At 31.4% G+C, this 18,487-nt stretch overlaps 1 protein-coding gene, 1 long non-coding RNA gene and 1 other non-coding gene across 3 annotated transcripts; 1 reads left to right on the top strand and 2 right to left on the bottom strand.

The window, feature by feature from the left end:
- Nucleotides 1-7,720, bottom strand: LOC125865636 (uncharacterized). The gene is made up of 2 exons (XR_007446374.1): nt 7,454-7,720; nt 1-65 (listed from the first exon to the last, which is right to left on the bottom strand). It is a non-coding gene; the product is annotated as an uncharacterized LOC125865636 (long non-coding RNA).
- A 2,217-nt stretch (nt 7,721-9,937) lies between these two features.
- On the bottom strand, nt 9,938-10,010 carry TRNAV-UAC (transfer RNA valine (anticodon UAC)). The gene has a single exon. It is a non-coding gene; the product is annotated as a tRNA-Val (tRNA).
- Nucleotides 10,011-15,376: 5,366 nt separating this feature from the next.
- On the top strand, nt 15,377-18,282 carry LOC125865405 (expansin-B3-like). Its single transcript, XM_049545599.1, has 4 exons — nt 15,377-15,692; nt 16,110-16,410; nt 16,870-16,999; nt 17,720-18,282. Exons 1-4 carry the CDS (start codon nt 15,521-15,523, stop codon nt 17,915-17,917), a joined length of 801 nt encoding a protein of 266 aa, XP_049401556.1. The 5' UTR covers nt 15,377-15,520; the 3' UTR covers nt 17,918-18,282.
- Nucleotides 18,283-18,487: the final 205 nt, after the last annotated feature.

Below are 18,487 nucleotides of genomic sequence, written 5' to 3' on the forward strand. Positions count from 1 at the left end.
TACCAAAGACTCTTTACATTTCTATCTTCTCAAGAACCAAGCTTGCAAATTAAACCAAAATATACCTAGTGACATAAAATCAACTTTCTCTCCAATAATCAAAACCTCTCAAATTAAAGANTGTATATATATAGTGTAATCAACATGAAGTAATTCAATTTTTCATTTCCCCCAATTCACACAGTTTGCTCCTCTTGTTCTCATCTCGAATCTCAGCTTTCCATGTTCATCAATGGAGGAATAATCTTCTCCAGCTTTGTTTGTTTCAATATGGTATTAGAGCCATAAGGCTTTCTTCATCTTCCGTGATCGTTTCTTTTCTCTCTTTTCAAATTCATCTGCATTTTCTCTTCGTTTTTCTTCAGTAGCTCAATCTCAGACATATCAGGGAGTCGACTGGTGCTCAGGAGGGGACTTCCACTGGCAATCAATTACCATCTCATGTTGTCCAAGATCTGACTAGTGCATTTTACGTTCATCCTTCTGAAAGTGCAGGATCCTCAATTGTTCCAGTCCTTTTTGATGGATCTGGATATCGTTCATGGAGGAGAGTTGTTCTTCGAGGATTATCTGTGAAGAACAAAACTGGTTTCATAAATGGCAAAATACAGAAACCAAATCTAGATTCACCCAATTTGCTCAATGGGAAAGATGTGATGATATGGTGACTTCCTGGATCTTAAATTCTCTGTCCAAAGACCTCAGAGATAGCTTGCAGTATGTTGATAATACCAGGGAACTTTGGGATGAATTGGAAGATAGGTATGATCAAACTAATGGGGCAAAACTGTATCAGCTTCAACAAGAAATCAATGATCTTAGTCAGGGCAATTTAGATGTCACAGGATATTACACCAAGATCAGGAAGCTGTGGGAAGAACTCAACATTTTGGACACTAATTCACAATGCACATGCCTATGTATATGTGGTGGAAAATAAAAAATACACAAGGCTGAACTCGACAGGAGACTCATTCAGTTCCTAATGGGTCTAAATTAAGTGTATACCATTGTGAGGGGTAGCATTTTGATGATGAACCCTTTACCTACTATGGCTCAAACATTTTCTATTCTTGTCTAGGAAGAAAAACAGAGGGAAGTCAAACCTCACAGCAAATTCAACCTGGACTCAGCTTCTTTTCATGTAAATGGAGCTACTAGTTCTAGTTTTAGGACTAACTATACTCCATATAGAAACACTGTGGGTACCAATAAGCCTCCAAACAAGTCTAAGTTGTTGTGTGACTATTGTAAAAAGACTTGTCACACCAAAGACAAATGTTACAAACTCCATGGTTTTCCTTCGGATTTCAAGTTCACAAAGGGCAAGAATGCAGGCACAGCAGCCATTGCTAATGGTTTCTCAGAGGAACTAATGGGAGATAGTTGTGAGAAGACACCTGAGACAGGCAAAGGCAAAGGGAAAATGCATGAGCAGTCGGGCCAAATTCTAACTAATCAGCAGTTCAATCAACTGGTAAACTTGTTGGAGGATATACAAATCCAAGCAGGAAACAATACCAGTAACACTGCACATGAGAATCTCAATGGTGGAGCTGTCAACTTTCCAGGTATCCCAACTTGTTATTTTTTAATTTCTGATATTGGTAATTTGTCATGTAAGTGCCTGAAACTTAATGTTGACTCTTGGATCATAGACACATGAGTCACACACCATATGACCTTCACCAAGTCACTCTTTAACAACCTCAGACCCATACCATATCCTTTCATAATTACCCTTCCAAATGGCTAGAAAGTGAAAGTGACAGAAATTGGTAATGTGTGTTTGAATCCTTCACTGACTTTGTATAATGTGTTGTTTGTACCCAACTTTAAATTCAACTTAATCTCAGTGCACTGTTTGGCTTCCCACATAAAAGGAATGGTAAGTTTCAATAACTCTTCTTGTTTAATGCAGGGCCCTTCACTGAAGAGCTCTCTGGAGATTGGTAGGGCACAAAATGGCCTGTATTACTTGTGTTCAAGATGTCACACTTCCAGTTCTGTCAATGTTCCTACTGGATCAGTTTCTACTGTTACATCTAGTTCATCTAAACCTTGTTTTCTTACTTCATCTGTTACTTCTTCTTCTAAGTGGAATCCATGTAATCTTTTACATGTCACCTCTACTGTAGACTCTTGTAATGCCACATCTGTAAAATCCACATGTTTGAGTAATAATATTGTGCTTCCTAGTTGTGTTCATACTGCTAATGCTCCTAGTTTGATTAATTCTGTCATGTCTCATGGACATGGTGTTGATCATAGTTGATGACTTTAGTAGATCAACATGGACTCACCTTCTCAGCTGCAAAAGCAACACCCTTCAAGCAATAAAATCTTTTATATCTCTTGTAGAAAGCCAGTTCAAGACCACTGTCAAATCAATAAAAACAGACAATGGTTCAGAATTTACCAACAATGAAACCAACACATATCTCCAAGCCAAAGGAATAATACATCAAAGAACTTATCCTTACACACCACAATAAAATGGTGTGGTAGAAAGAAAACACAAGCATCTCCTAGAAGTTGCTAGGGCACTCTTATACCAGTCCAAACTTCCCACTACAAACTGGGGAGAATGTATTTTGACAGCCACTTACTTGATCAATAGACTTCCTAATTTAGTGTTGAACAACAAGACACCTTTTGAAATACTACATCACCTATCTCCCACCTACTCTCACCTTAGGTCTTTTGGATGCCTATGTTTTCCTACACTAAAGACTTATAAAGATAAATTTGATCCAAGATCCACACTTCACATATTTATGGGATATCCTTGCACCTCAAAAGGGTATAAGGTTCTAGACTTGAGCACCAAAAGGATACATGTTTCCAGAAATGTGACATTCCAAGAAAATATTTTTTCCTTTGCTCTGTCTGAGTCTAATCCTAATTTTAGCACTGTATTGAGAACCTTGCATACTGATCCAAATATGTTAAAATCTACTGATAACAATTTTAACAAAGTACCTGTATTGGATGATGATATCACCTTTACTGTCACTAACAATAATCTGCCTGAGTGTTCACCTACACATACACCTTTAGCAGCATTAGACACTGACCACTCATTGGCTCCTGATTCACTACCAACACATAACCAAATTCCAAACAGTTGTTCCCTATCAAACACCATCACTCAACCCCCAGTCTAACCTTTAAACCTCAGGAGATCCAGTAGACCACACAACATTCCTACTTAACTGAAAGAGTACACTTACACATTACCCTTCTTACAACATCAATCGTCAACCCCATCTTATAATCTTGTATTTTCTTTATCCCATTTATCCCTCACAAGTTTCAATCAAGATAATCAACATATAATTTAAGGTTTTCTTCATGATACTGAACCATGTTCATATGAGGAGGCATCACTTGATCATGTTTGGCAAGCAACAATGACATCAGAATTTGAAGCATTGTATGCTAATAATACTTGGAATCTTGTTAAACTACCCATGGGAAGAAGGCAATTGGATGCAGGTGGGTTTACAAGATCAAACATAAGGCTGATGGTACAGTAGAAAGGCTGAAAACTGGACTTGCTGTGAAAGGTTATACTCAACAGGCTGGTATTGATTATAATGAAACTTTCTCTCCAGTAGGTAAGATGACTACAATCAGAATTTTAATCAGCTTGGCTGTTAAAAAGGGATGGAATTTATACCAGCTAGATGTGAACAATGCTTTCCTTCATGGAGACTTACATGAAGAAGTGTGCATGGACACACCTCCAGGCTTTATGATAGATGACACAGGATTGGTTTGTAGACTTAAAAAGTCCTTATATGGACTGAAACAGGCAAGCAGACAATGGTATGACAAACTGGCCCAAGTCTTGGTTCAAGGGGTTATTCTCATTCAGAGAGTGATTACTTTCTGTTCTACAGAAAAATTGGGACTTCTTTGGATTTTGTGCTATCTATGTGGATGATATTGTCTTAACAGGTACTGATGTTGAAGAAATCACTTCTCTAAAAAGTTACCTTCATGATTAATTCAAGATCAAAGACTTAGGAAGACTCCAATACTTTCTTGGTTTGGAAATATCATATATGGATTGTGAAGTCCTAATTTCTCAAAGAAAGTTCACCTTAGATTTGCTGAAAGAATTTGAATGTTCGAGCTACACACCAGTGACATTACCTCTTGAATCTACAGTCAAGCTCAAAGCAAATAAAGGCCTATTGTTGAAGGATCCTACACACTACAGAAACTGGTAGGCAAACTGAATTTTTTGACTCACACAAGAATGGACATAACATTCAATGTCCAACATCTTAGCCAATTCCTTCAGAATCCCAGAGAACCACACCTCAAGGCTGCATACCATGTTCTAAGATACCTAAAAAATGATCCTTGTTTGGGTATATATTTGTCCAACAACACAGACTGCTTCATAACTGCATATTGTGATTCAGATTGGGCTACATGCCCTGATACAAGAAAGTCAGTAAATGGTTATGTAATGTTAATGTGAGATAGTCCTATTAGTTGGAAGTCCAAGAAGCAAACAACCATATCTCTGTCCTCAGTAGAGGCCGAATACAGAGCAATTGAAAAGGTGGTAGGAGAAATAGTATAGCTGGAAATGTTGTTGACAGAGCTGAACTTGACATGTACTTTGCCCATATCTGTGTTTTGTGATAGTCAGACATCCATCCACATTGCCAGGAACCCTGTGTTTCATGAGAGAACAAAGCACATAGAAGTGGATTGTCACTTTGTTAGAGATAAGTTGTAAGGAGGTATCATTGTACTTCATCACATTCCAACTGGAGATCAGCTAGCAAATGTTCTGACCAAGGCCTTGCCAAATATCAAGCATTCCAATATTTTGCACAAATTGTTTGTGAGCTTCCCACCTCCAACTTGAGGGGGCTGTTGAGATAAATATTACTATTATCCAATTGTAATTAGACTAGCTGGCAGATTAGTTATGTGATTAGTTAGTTAGTCTTTCTGTTAGTTAGTTAGTTAGGCCTTGGGTGTTGTGCATCAAGAAGTTAGTTAGCTAAGCTTCTAGAACTTTCTTACATTGTTGTAGATATATAGTGTAATCAACATGAAGTAATTCAGTTTTTCATTTTACCCAATTCACACAGTTTGCTCCTTTTGTTCTCATCTCGAATCTCAACTTTCCATGTTCATCAATGGAGGAATAATCTTTTCCAGCTTTGTTTGTTTCAATAATGTCTTGGTTTAAAAGACCAAAATCACAAATGGTGTTCATGGATTTAAGTATGTTTTCATACCTAGTTTTATGTTCATGATGATTTGTCATGATATATGGATGTGAAAAAGATAATAGTTTCCGTCTTATAAGTTTTATTTGGTCATAATCTGTGGTGGAGTCAAAGTGTGACAAGTCTGCTTCATAAAACTCATATGTCATGTCACTTAAATCTAATGGGCCGAAGGGAATCATGTTCCTATCACAGTTCCTTTATTCTAAAAATATAAATAGGGGTCTTTATAATTCAGAAAAGGGACCAAGAATTCTAACAAGAAGCTAGTGAAAAACTCGTGGATCAAAAGCCACAAATTTCTCTACAAGCTACAAGTACAAGAATTCAAGTATTCAAGTTCAAGAACGATCAAGATCAAGACCAACGGATTCAAGAACAAGCTCGAAGCCCTTGAATTCAAGTTAAAGTCAAGATGAAGATAAAGTTCAAGTTCAAGTTCATCAAAGATTCAAGAACAAGCTCTAAAGCCTTTGAATCCAAGATCAAGATCATCAAGTTCAAGTTCATATCAAGTTCATCAAATTCACAAATCACGATCAAGAACAAAATTCAAGATCAAGCTCAAAAGCCCTTAAATTATATCTGAAAAGACGAAACAGAGGAATGATAAAGATTGTAACACTCGCACTTTAAAATCAACAAATACGATTGTTGCATTATTTTCCAATCTTGGTTATTGTTTTCTCAACGCAAATTTCATTGTCTACAAGATTGTTAAGGAAATCTTCAATCTTTGTTACAACAACATGTAAAAGTGCGGTCTGAAGAGGAGAAAAGATGTATACATATTTTATTTCTATATTCGTGAGGTAAGGAGAATTTTTTGAATTTATAGATTCTCAACTCAAAAGAAAAATATTCAATGCAAAATTATAAGAAAAGAGACAACAAAACAATAAGATATAAAACAAATATAACAACGGATAGTAATACACAACAAAAATAAGAAACTATATATGCTATAACTAAATAAATATTGCTAAAAGAACAAGAGAAGGCTAGCCAACTAGGGGTGTGCATCGGTCGGTTCGGTTCAATTTTATGTATTATCAATTTGGTTTATCAGTTTTTGGTTTTTAAATACGTCAAACCAATAACCAAATCAGTAAGATCTTTTTATCGATTTTTGATTTATAGGTCTTGGTCCTAACTGTTTTGTTTTCGGTTTAACCAATAAGAAAATACTTATAAAATAAAATATATGACTTCTCTAATAAATTTGACGCGACAACACAATAATGTAATTTTACAAATGCTCATAAAATATAAACAATAATAACAAACATGAATAGAACTATACAGTAACATAAAAAAGAAGAAGAGGAATATGGTTCTGCCAACTCCCACTCCACACCTCTTCAAGCATTGCTCAACAACCTAAAAAATGAATATTCTATGGTTCTTCAAGAGAGAAATTTCAAGTCCTCCTTTATATATGATATATGATATGAAACGGGTAAATTATTATACTAATAATTATAAGTATGGAAATAATGAATTGATAAAAACTGTCTCAAATCGAACCATAAACACTTTTACACCTTAGGTCTATGCAATACTTTAGGTTAAAGTTGTTTTGTCCTAAAGTTACTTGAACTTGCAACAATGGGCTCTAACAAGTTTTTTTTTGCTTTTCGCTATTATGTGCTTAGATAAAGTCAAATTTTGAAATTTATGATTCTGAGTTTCTTATCAAATATACAGCTCATTTTAATTACTAAATTCATGATTAAATATTTGTATATATTTATTGAAATTTCTAATATATATTTATATACAAGATCTAAGAAAAAGTTATTGAATTAATTCGATCCTTATTTATTATAATCCTCACCTGTACGCTAGCACACTTATAACATCCACACAAATTAATCATACCTCACAGTGTAAGAGAGATTTCAAAATTGAAGAGGAATAAGAAAACTCACAAAATTTAAGATCAATAATTTCAAAACTCATACAATCATATAAATATTTAATTATATATAAGATTATAAATTTCAAAAATATTATTACTTTCTTTTTAAATATTTATATTCAGTCAAACTACAACAAACAAAATCATAGTAAACCATAAAATAGATAGTTCAAAATCAAATTTGTTCCATAGAAACACTAGAGAAATACCAAAGACTCTTTACAATTCTATCTTCTCAAGAACCAAACTTGCAAATTAAACCAAAATATACCTAGTGACATAAAATCAGCCTTCTCTCCAATAATCAAAACCTCTCAAATTAAAGAAAATAAAAATATTTCAACTCCTCATGTTCTTCATCTTGTTCCAACCCTTCTTGCAAGAATCTCCCACAATTTTTACTCCCTTCTTGAAAAACATCTTCAACTCTTGTGTTCTCTCCTTCACTTGCTTCTCAAAACTTCCCATATTTAACTTTCCCTATAAAAATATATTAAAAATATCACAAAATCAAAACTCTAGAAAAGACAGAAGGGCGAAAACCCTCTTATCTTAGAGTAAGGTTAGTTCACTTTTATTCTTTTTTATAATCCATAAGACATTTTAACATTTCAAATGAAAAAAATAATTAAATATGAAAGAGTTCTTCTTTTTTAAAAGTAAATCACAATTAGATAAAATTCAAATAAAATAGAAAATTTAAGACAAACTCTAACAGTTATAAACTTGCAATAACGATATATTCTTACCAAGCGACTTCTATGCAATGCAATAATTTTGCTGGCTTACGCTACGAGTAATTTAAAGTAGCAAGCAAGAACTTATATGCACAAATATTTCTTAGATGTGAAGAGAATGTTCAATCAAAAAGTAAAAGTTTTTAAAGGAGTTGGGCTACGTGGGATCCAACTCATAAGGTACATTATGAGTATTTTAGAAGATATAGACGTGAAGGGAGTGTATATCATTTCTTTAGTTTTTTTTTAATATATACTTTTTTTAATTATGCTTTTATCGATTTAAAAGAATGACATTTGGTCTTTAAAGGTTTATGAGCTATTGTATAGAAGTAGGTTTATTTATTGCGCGTTCATTTTTGAAGGATAGTAATTGCGGGTTTTCTTGAGGTTTCAAATCCTGCTTTACTTGCACTACAAGATGATGATTATTTAATTTAGTGGGTGTTTGATCATGTTTTATTATGAAATTTGGTATAATAATAATTTTTTATTTTTAAAATGAAAAATGATATTTAATAATTAGAGTTGTGTTTGGCCATGAATACATATTAAAATATTGTTTTTACTTTTTGTAAGGAATTTGAAGTGATACGATTTCAAATTTTATTTTGTTATTTTTCAAATTCTTGAAAATTCAATTTCAATTTTTTTTCTGTCAAATGCCTCCTTAACTTTTGGTACAAAACTGTTGGAAAAGAAATGCTTTATTTCAATTTATGCCCTTGAGGACTTTATTTGTGCTTTTCTTTTCCCTTTAAATAAAGTTGTTGCATAATACAACATAACAAAGATTCAAGAACCAATAGGATTATGGTGGAGTAGTAAATACTCCTTCATTTTTAATCAAGAGGTCTTGGATTCGAGTCTCCTTGGGTACGGAGTCGCCTTTATTAGGGGAACACTTTACCCTCAATGTGGGACTTTCCGGCGCGAATCTGAATTTAGTCGGGCTCCAATGTGGATACGGAACACCAAGTGGGGAAAAAAAAAGACTCAAGAAAAGGTAAAAGAAATTAATAGGGGATGAACCCAGAAAAAGTAAAATTTAAGTAGTTCATATGTATTTGGTAGACATTTTTTAACGTAATAATGAATAAGTTTATATATATATTTTTATGACAGAAATGGAATAAAGAAATAAATAAAATGTTATGTCTTAGGAAAAATGTTTTGAAGACTACAAAAGATATTATGGATAAATGGTAAAAGATTTAATCAAATCAGTATTTTTATGAGACGTAAAATGATAGGCTGAGGTGATTGACTTATAATTTTTGGTTGATTTTAGTTTAATTTACAAGTACTTGTATGACGATGAGCATTGTTTTGTGTTTATGTTAAATTGAGTTATGATTTTGATGGTTAACAAACAAACATGAATAACCTATTTATTTTGATGGAAAGAAACAAATTCCTTGAAAACTTGAAAAAAAAACATATAATTTCTTTTGAATCAAATCCCACCAGCCAAGTACCAACTTCAATTATTCTCTTATGATATTATTCACATGATGTCACATGGAAAATTTTAGTACAAAAGGCTTCAAAATCTCAATAATTTAACAAGGGAGAAAATGCAACATGACTTGAGCATGATGGAATATAAACTTCATTATTATAGCAAGAATAATGACCCCATCTATTCCCATCCAAAATTACCAAAACAATTAATTAAGGATGATAAAATTAGTCGATGAAAACATGATGATCTTGCAATCATTGTCAACCTTTAAAATGGGAGGTCTTGAACTTTTTATCCATGCTTGATTCGTAGATAGACTTTCAGGGTTAAAAGTCAAAATGTTGGGCCAAATTTTATTAAAATTGAAGGTTTGCTCATGGGGAAAGTGGGGGCGAAAATTCAAGACGCCACACACTTCCAACGCCATTCTTGTAATTAATCACCCGATAATGCAATCAGCTCGCTCATTTGACACCTCTATGACCAACCATACAAGTGAATCAATTATAAGTTGGTGGAACAAAAATTAAAGCGAACAAAAAATAAAAAATAATGTTGCTGCCCAGGATCGAACTGGGGACCTTTAGTGTGTAAGACTAACGTGATAACCACTACACCACAGCAACTTCATGTTAAACTAAACTCTAGTAATTAATTTTATCACTTACTCCCAAGTGGGCTCTACCCACGTATTGTAGGTACTGGACACAGGATAGAGAAATAATAATAAAAATAATAGTTTTAGAGTCGCTAAAATGATGATAAATCTTATTGATAAAATAGGTCCTATAGATAGTACATTTCTCATATACATCTTTGTTCGATGGTGCAGGCTTAGAGATATTGAGCACGTTCTATATACGTATCATAAATCTTCGGATGACATTGGATCTATATATTTTCGAATATCATGTTTTTTTGTGCCAGACCTACAAATTTTTCAGCTCATCATCGATCGTATAGAGCTTTAAACTTATAATTTGATAAACTCAAGATTTGGAGCTCGTTAACTTTGAGACGAATTTGAATGGACTAAAATGAATCGAATCATTTTTATTTTTACAAAAAATAATTCATGCTCGATGTGATGAGATGTTCATTCCATGTGAAAAGATTATTTTAAAAGACTAACTAGTTATTACTATTGTTAACTAATGGATCTTTATAAAATTATGAAAAACAACGTCATGATCTTTCAACTGTAATCTGCTCATTTGATAAGATTATATAAGAATTTGAGAAATATACTATAAATGATTGATTTATAGTAAGTATTGTTCTATAAGCTGAAAGGGAATCATAGAGATTTGGTTACTTTAACTAACAGCCTGTAACATATACTCTATGCGATCTAATTTACGTGATATCGTTCGAATTTCAAGAATTAAAAGAGTTTTTCTATAATTGCATTTTATTCAATTCTCGAATATATCAATTAGTTTTATTTTAATTTTTTTTTATCAAACTTACGATCAATTTTTTAACTCTCAAAATTCAAATAGTATCAGAACGAAAGTATATCATTACCCATTATCACAGAAAATCTTGAGATTTTTTCAAGCCTGTACTTTACGTGTAAAGAAAAGTTTGCATTTGGTTGCTAATTGTTTTGTTAAGTAGGGTCGATGTATTAAGAATTATTTGTATATTTAACTTTATTCATAACTAAACCAAAAATCCCAACTATATGGAATCGATGAGATTAAAAAGTACCACAATAATCTAATAAACATTGTAATATTTAGCTGTACCACTTAATTAATTAAACTATACATCATCGCTTCCAATATATTTACTAACTTCCTGTACGTGTACTGCGTACATTAGTCCTATTTTAAAAAAATATAATATGAAAACTTTAATTTTTAAAAAATTTATAGCAAACATAAAAATTATATTTCTATATTATAGCTATAGTTTGCATAATTGCGTTCCATAGCATATTTTATGTTTGCTATGGAGCTTTTGATTTGTATAATTCGCTACAAACATCCAATTTTATACAAATTGTTCAGTTTTGTATAAATTAATTTATACATTGTAATCTGTATAATTATAAGTGTATATGACGAAAATATATGTATTTGTATTTGTATAAACACTTTTCTCTTGCTTTATACAAACACAAACACATTTTATACATTTTATACCGAAATGTATAAAATGACTAATTGTATACTGAATCAAATGGCAAAAAAAAGGAATGTTTGCTGCAAATTACAATTAAAATAAACTATGGCTATAAAATTTAATTTGAATTAATAATTTGCTATTTCATACAATTTTTCCTATAATAATTCCTGAGAAGGTTTAAGTAAGTATATCCTTCGATAATCTAATTTATATATATATATATACTATAAATATAGATATGTTTTATAAAATAGATAATGCAAAAAAATTAGGTTATAATTTTTCCTTCACATTTATTATATATATGACTTTTTATATGAGTTTGTCCAAGAAGCTGATAATTTATAAGAACAAAGTATGCTATATTTGAGAACACGTTCGGATATTTTTATAAAATTTGAATCGAAAGTATCGATCTAATAGAAACACTTAATTATGTGTTTAGGTGCTCAATTGAAATAATACTTAGTTCTAATTTTTACGTTGAATTACTGACAAATTCAAAGAGCTATCGATATAGTACTCCCTCTATTATATTATTGGTTATTAATGTTGTTACACGTCGTGCAATTAAAGAAAAAGAACACAATAACGTGTCAATGATTGAATATGGTAAAAGTTAGACATGTTTTTGCCTAAAATAATTATGAAGTGAGTGTGTGATTGGTGATACGTTTGTTGGATAGATAAGGAACGCACGAGGCATGTTTTTGCCCTCAACCATAATATATAATTCTTAGACTTGAAGGTTGAAGCCACAACCCCACCTACCATTGGCGGAATAAGAAATTTAACGAAGAATATGCATATTAATTAATAATAATTAATATTTAATTTTTACATATCATATAATTTTTCAATAAAGAATGTGTATAGAATCACTCTTTGATCGTTTAAGGTGCCTCTGCTCATGGCACTTGCTATCTTTTCTTGCTATAATTATCACTCTTCATAGCTAGGTGGGAAAATAAGGATAAAACACCTTTGATTATTCACATTTGTTACTCTTCCGCTATGATACATTTTAGATTTTCATTTTATGAATATTCTTGTCGCGTGACCATGATCCTCCTGCCTTAAAGGTAAGTTTATCTCTTCTCTAGCTTAAGGTATGAGGATCATAGTCACTCGAGATTGGATAAGTATACTAATTAATACAAGGTGCACAAACAATTTTTTTGCGCATGTCTCTATTATTTTCAAATCATAAATCCGCCTCTGATTTAAGCAAATAAATCCGCCTCTGATTTAAGCAAATAAATAATGGGATTACAGAATTTTTTTAGGATTTCCCTACATATGCGAGCCAATGATGAGGAACAATTGTATATATGCCGAGTTCCATTTACTAATTACTAGTAAAAATAGTATATGGTATATGATGAGGAAATATAGGTTTTTTTAAAAAAATTCTTATTTAGTGTTTGATATTTATATTCAGATCACGTCTAATTCTGATTTATGTCGCAGCCATAAGATAAATTAAGGAGGAAATAGTACTCTCCATTATATATTTTTTGTTTTCATATAGAAAACTCAAACTCGATACCTCTAATTAATGACGCAAGATTACTATCTATTTCATTTTAACATTGGAGGTAAGAAGATAGAGTCGTCCATTGGTTATTAATGGAGTACATAATCGTCCCTTAAAATTGTCATAACATTTCATTTAGATACTCGAACTTATAATCCTTTAATTTGTTTCAGCTAAACATCTCAATTCCTAATAAAACGTTTCTATTTGACAATTTCAACTAAAAGAATTGAATCATTTTTGTATATTCTTATTCGTCTATATTAAATAATTAAATTAACCACATAAAATATATTACGATAATTTATTTTTGTACGACTTAACAAAGATGAGTTGTCCAAGACCCCAAAAGTGATGAAAAACAAAATGCGTATATATAACAGGCAAATAGAGGTGTCAATCACATGAGCATAAAGTTCTCCCCTAAAGAGATGCCTAAAGTGAAAGATAGAACGTGAAAATTAAATAGCAATAATATATATAATATAAATCCAATAATAATATTCTTAAGTCAAACTAAATAACACTTTTGAGGACTTCATAAAATCATGTTATATATTATTACATACAAATATTTCAAGGGTTAATTCTCTCAATTGATTTTTATTTTATTTTAAAGGCTCAAATTTAAAATTGTTGATTAAAAATGGAGGGATACCAATTATCCTGTCATTACATAGGTCGATTGAAAGAAACTTTTCATTACTATTAGACAACAAGAATGTTCAATTCTTGATTGCTTATTTAAGGTTAAACAAGAAGAAGAAGGGATCCTAATCATCCCGTCATTACACAGGTCGATTTGAAAGACACTTTTTATTATCGTTAGACAAAGACTACATTCAATTCTTGATTGTTTATTTAAGGTAGGGAGCGCTATCCCCTGAATGGAGCCTTATCCGACACAAATCTGAATTAGTCGGACTTCAATATGGATGGACTTGTGAGAAATAAAATAAAAAAGATAAAAAAGCAAAACAAAAATGGAAGAAAATAGTTGATCTTGTTTAAAGTATAAAAATCAAACATGTACTCAAAGGAACATTACAAAAAAAATATGGATCCAAATATTGAAAAATAAAAGATTCTTACGTTCTTTTTTTTTGTTTTTTTAGATGAAACCAAAGAATGGAAATTATAAACAGTACACTTGAGGAAAATCCCAAAACCCAATAAACAAACAAAAATAAGTAAAATAACGGTAGAATTCTCTATTCTTTTCGTCAAATGACCTATATGCCCCTAAGCACTTACCGTTAAGCAAGTATTTTAATACAACCATATTTGGTATGAAATAAAAAATTATGTGTATAATGTTAATCTCCATATAACTAATACTAGTATAATTTTTTTTTTTTTTTTATATGTAGAGCTTGATAGTATAAGAAATTATTGGGCTAAAATGGTCTAAGAAATATCGTGAGATATTGTCTGATTTGAGTCAAATCTACATAGTTTTTCCTAAAAGTCTTACAGGCGCGGCTCACACTTTAAAAGTATCCAACACCTTATAATTAACTCATTTTTCTTTCCAACTATCAATGTGAGACTTATTCGTACACTAGCAATCTCCCTTTCTAACTAAGTTCCACAATCATTCAATTTACGGTCATCAAAAATGTAAAGACGATGTATATATCATCTTCAAAGCTACGAGTACATGTCGTAAACCAACTGATTATAGACGGACAAAGACACTAAGCCAAATTAGTACTCCCTCGATCTGGTCCATAATAAGTAATTGAATTTCATAATTCAAAATAAGTGATTTTTTCAAAGTTCAAAAGAATTCTTGAGTTTTTTTCTTCTTCATATTTACCGTTCATTTTTATGGGATTCTTAACTACTTCACATTTTCTAGACATATAATTTCAGTACTCACCTTGGAATCTGACAAAATCTAGATTCGCATAAAAAAGTTTCACATTAAGGTCAGGTTAATTAAAACGCACCCTAACAATGCCAATTTCATACCTAAAAAAACTCAAACCCAAAATCTCTAATTAAAAATAAAAGAAATACTTACAACTCTATCGGTACTATATAATATAACTGAAAACTCTGTTATTTATTGAATACATAATTAATGTAGTAAAATATGTATAGTTAAAACCAACAAACAAAGTGACCCCTCAACTGACAAGAACTATACTTAGCTTGCTGTTCTAACGCCTTAACTGTCGCTGGCCCCCATTTATTTTATTTTTATTATAATATAAAGTTCGTAGTGGTACCATCATAAAATAAAAATAAAATATTCTAATAGTATAATATAAGGTCACATGGACCTTAAAATTTCCACTAACCTTTATAATATTCTTCACCTTATAAAAATAGGACTATATAATTCTCTTCTTAGTTCTAACTTGTTAACACTCTCATCTCTTCTTCAATTCTTACAATCTTACTACCTCGGTTTCTCCGCGAAACGCAGAGAGAAACCGAGGACTATATTAACACAACGTTATGGATTCTAGTATTTGCCTTGTTAGTTGTGTTGTTTCGGTGATTTTAGTTTTTTTCGCGGTTGTTGACATTGCATCGGCTGGCCCTCTTAGACGTGTTGTGAATTCGAACCCACATTGGCACTCTGCTTCAGCTACTTGGTATGGTAGTCCTAATGGAGATGGTAGTGACGGTACGTTTCAAGTTTTATACTCAATATTATTTGGATTCTTCATAAATGCAGAGATGCTTTTTATTTTAGAGAATCTGATACAAATTTTAAAAGGCTCATATTTACATTCATAGGCGAAATGCTGAAAAATTATAAAAATTCTAATTCCGCCTCATTTACTTCTAATTGGTTCAATAAATAGACAAGGAGACATAAGTGGAAAGTTATAGTAAAACAAGTTGAGTAATTATTAGTGAGGAATTTTATGATATTAAATGCATTATAACGTGCTTTCCAGGTCATGCATTTTATGGATAGAGAAACAGGCCAATGGGAATATAATTAAATATTTTTTTTATAGTAGCGGAGTTAAGATTTTACGACTAGAAAATTTTGAAATATCTTAATTTCGTTGTGAATGATGGAATTTTGGTGTAGGTGGAGCATGTGGTTATGGAACGATGGTGGATGTGAAGCCGTTCAGGGCTCGAGTTGGGGCTGTGAGTTCGGCCTTATTCAAAAAGGGCGAAGGTTGTGGAGCTTGCTATAAAGTAAGATGCTTGGATAAAACCATTTGCTCAAAACGGGCCGTGACAATTATTGTTACTGATGAATCACCGGCCCTAACTAAAGGTCTAGTCCACTTCGACCTTAGTGGGTCCGCGTTCGGACGTATGGCTGTTTCGGGTCGTAACACTAACTTGCGCAATCGTGGTAAAATCTCCATTATTTATCGCAAGTAAGTCGTTTTATTTTATGTGTCTTAATTTTATTTAATTAGTTGGTAATAATACTAACAGACTGCAATTTCAGTTTTGTCAATTTATGGTTAGTGGTTTAATTAATTAATTTAATAAAAGTATACCGTACAATTATACTTTAAAATTTTTGAGAAAGTAGTGACAAACTGACAATGACACCAGTGAGTCACTATATTTTTTCATTTTTAATATATTACTACATTTTTTTTCATTGAGTGATCGATAAAATCATTTGCAAATAATTTAAGTATGACAATGAGGTATTGTAAGTGGTAGAGTGACTTCATTGCTGCTCTGAGCAAGTTAGATTTAACCTTTTAACTATGGGATGAAGTGTTGTTAGTAATAGAGTAATTTTACTGTCACGATCGACTAAAATTTTGATATTTTATTGCCTCAATTAATAAAATACTAAAATTTTGAATTTGTGGGTGTAGGACTCCTTGCAAATATCCTGGACAAAACATTGCATTTCATGTAAATGCAGGCTCAACACCTTATTGGCTTTCACTTTTGGTGGAGTTTGAGGATGGAGATGGTGATATTGGATCCATGCAAATAAGAGAGGTACAAATTTAAATTATATAGGTTGACAACGTAAAATATGTTTTACTTATAAATTAAATTTAACTTGTGATATATAGCGGTTAGCTATTATATTAAAAAGTTCTAGTTCTAGATATCTTATAAGTGATTTAATTTTGTATTTTCTATTTCATTATAGTGTAGAACTTCAACTCATTTTAAGAATTAATTTTTATTTTAAGATTATCTGATCATTAAAAAAAAATAGTATTAATTTATACTAATGTGGATGGATATAGTATATAACAAGTTATGCTTTATTTGAATCAATAACTTTAACTCAAACACTATAAATATGCTAATTCAAATAATTTGTGATAATTTCAAATCCAAACCCATAAATTTCATATTATAAAACTTTTTTTATATTATACTTTCTATACTATTGTCTATAAAATACATATGTTATCTTCTTTTTGTTATGCAATTTTTTCTTGCCATCTAAAATCACTTTCTTCACATGCTCTTCCAATAATCCACCCTAGTGCACAAGTACAATAATCTACAAAATTGACTTTTAACCTTTCCAACCAATCATATAGTGCAAAATGACTTATTTCATTTTTAAAAAATAAATAAATTATTATCTGGTTTTTTCTTGCACTAGAGAGACAATAATAGGTCATCAAGGGACATGCCTTAAAGCAAAAGGACATGTCATTTTTACCTGTCATTTAAAATTTTGATATATTTATTTTTCAGGCAAAGTCTAATCGATGGTTAACCATGTCACATCTATGGGGTGCAAATTGGTGCATTATTGGTGGACCATTACAAGGACCATTTTCAGTGAAGTTAACCACACTAACCAAAAAGAGAACCCTCTCAGCTAGAGATGTTATTCCAAGTAAATGGACTCCTAAGGCTACTTACACATCTAAACTTAATTTCTTAAAGTAACTTTTTTTACTTTTATATCACAACGACCGTAGTTAAAGACTTGTAGATTCACTAAGTATAAATAATGGGTCATGAGTGAAATTTCAAACTTGAATTTTTAAATCTTGAATCTGTCTCGATGTGGACAGATTTAGAAGAACTAAAAACCCTATTTAACAGTGTTGGTTGGAATTTTTTTAAAAAGAAGGAAAATCAGCCTTTGGATTAGTATAATAAGTTTCCTAGGCTCATTTCTTTTCCCTTTTTTTTTTTTCTCTTTATATTGATGTAATTTTTTTTCCCTATTATTTTGTAAAATGCTTATATAAGGGTTGTTAATAGTAGTTGCCCTCTCCAAAGGAGAGTGAGCCCTTTGTGTGTAAAAGTGATTTTTCCTATGTTTATTTGTTAGTTGTATGTTAAGTGATTTACATTTAATGTTTTTGTTGTTTCATATGAATACATAAAATAAATGATGTGGGAAGGCTTATCTTCTTAGTTTTGCTCTGAGGCAGTTTTAGAACAAACTATTAATAACAATTAACATATATTATGTTTTTAGATCAAATTATTAACGAAGAGTATTATTAT

The sequence above is a fragment of the Solanum stenotomum genome, chromosome 5 (assembly GCF_019186545.1).
Source record: "Solanum stenotomum isolate F172 chromosome 5, ASM1918654v1, whole genome shotgun sequence".
In the NCBI taxonomy this organism is placed as follows: domain Eukaryota; kingdom Viridiplantae; phylum Streptophyta; class Magnoliopsida; order Solanales; family Solanaceae; genus Solanum; species Solanum stenotomum.

Excerpts from the sequence above, each read along its gene's own strand:
- LOC125865405 (XM_049545599.1), top strand. The coding sequence starts at position 15,521 with ATGGATTCTAGTATTTGCCTTGTTAGTTGTGTTGTTTCGGTGATTTTA. Across the intron at positions 15,693-16,109 it reads TAATGGAGATGGTAGTGACG|GTGGAGCATGTGGTTATGGA; the intron begins GTACGTTTCAAG and ends ATTTTGGTGTAG. Across the intron at positions 16,411-16,869 it reads ATCTCCATTATTTATCGCAA|GACTCCTTGCAAATATCCTG; the intron begins GTAAGTCGTTTT and ends TTGTGGGTGTAG.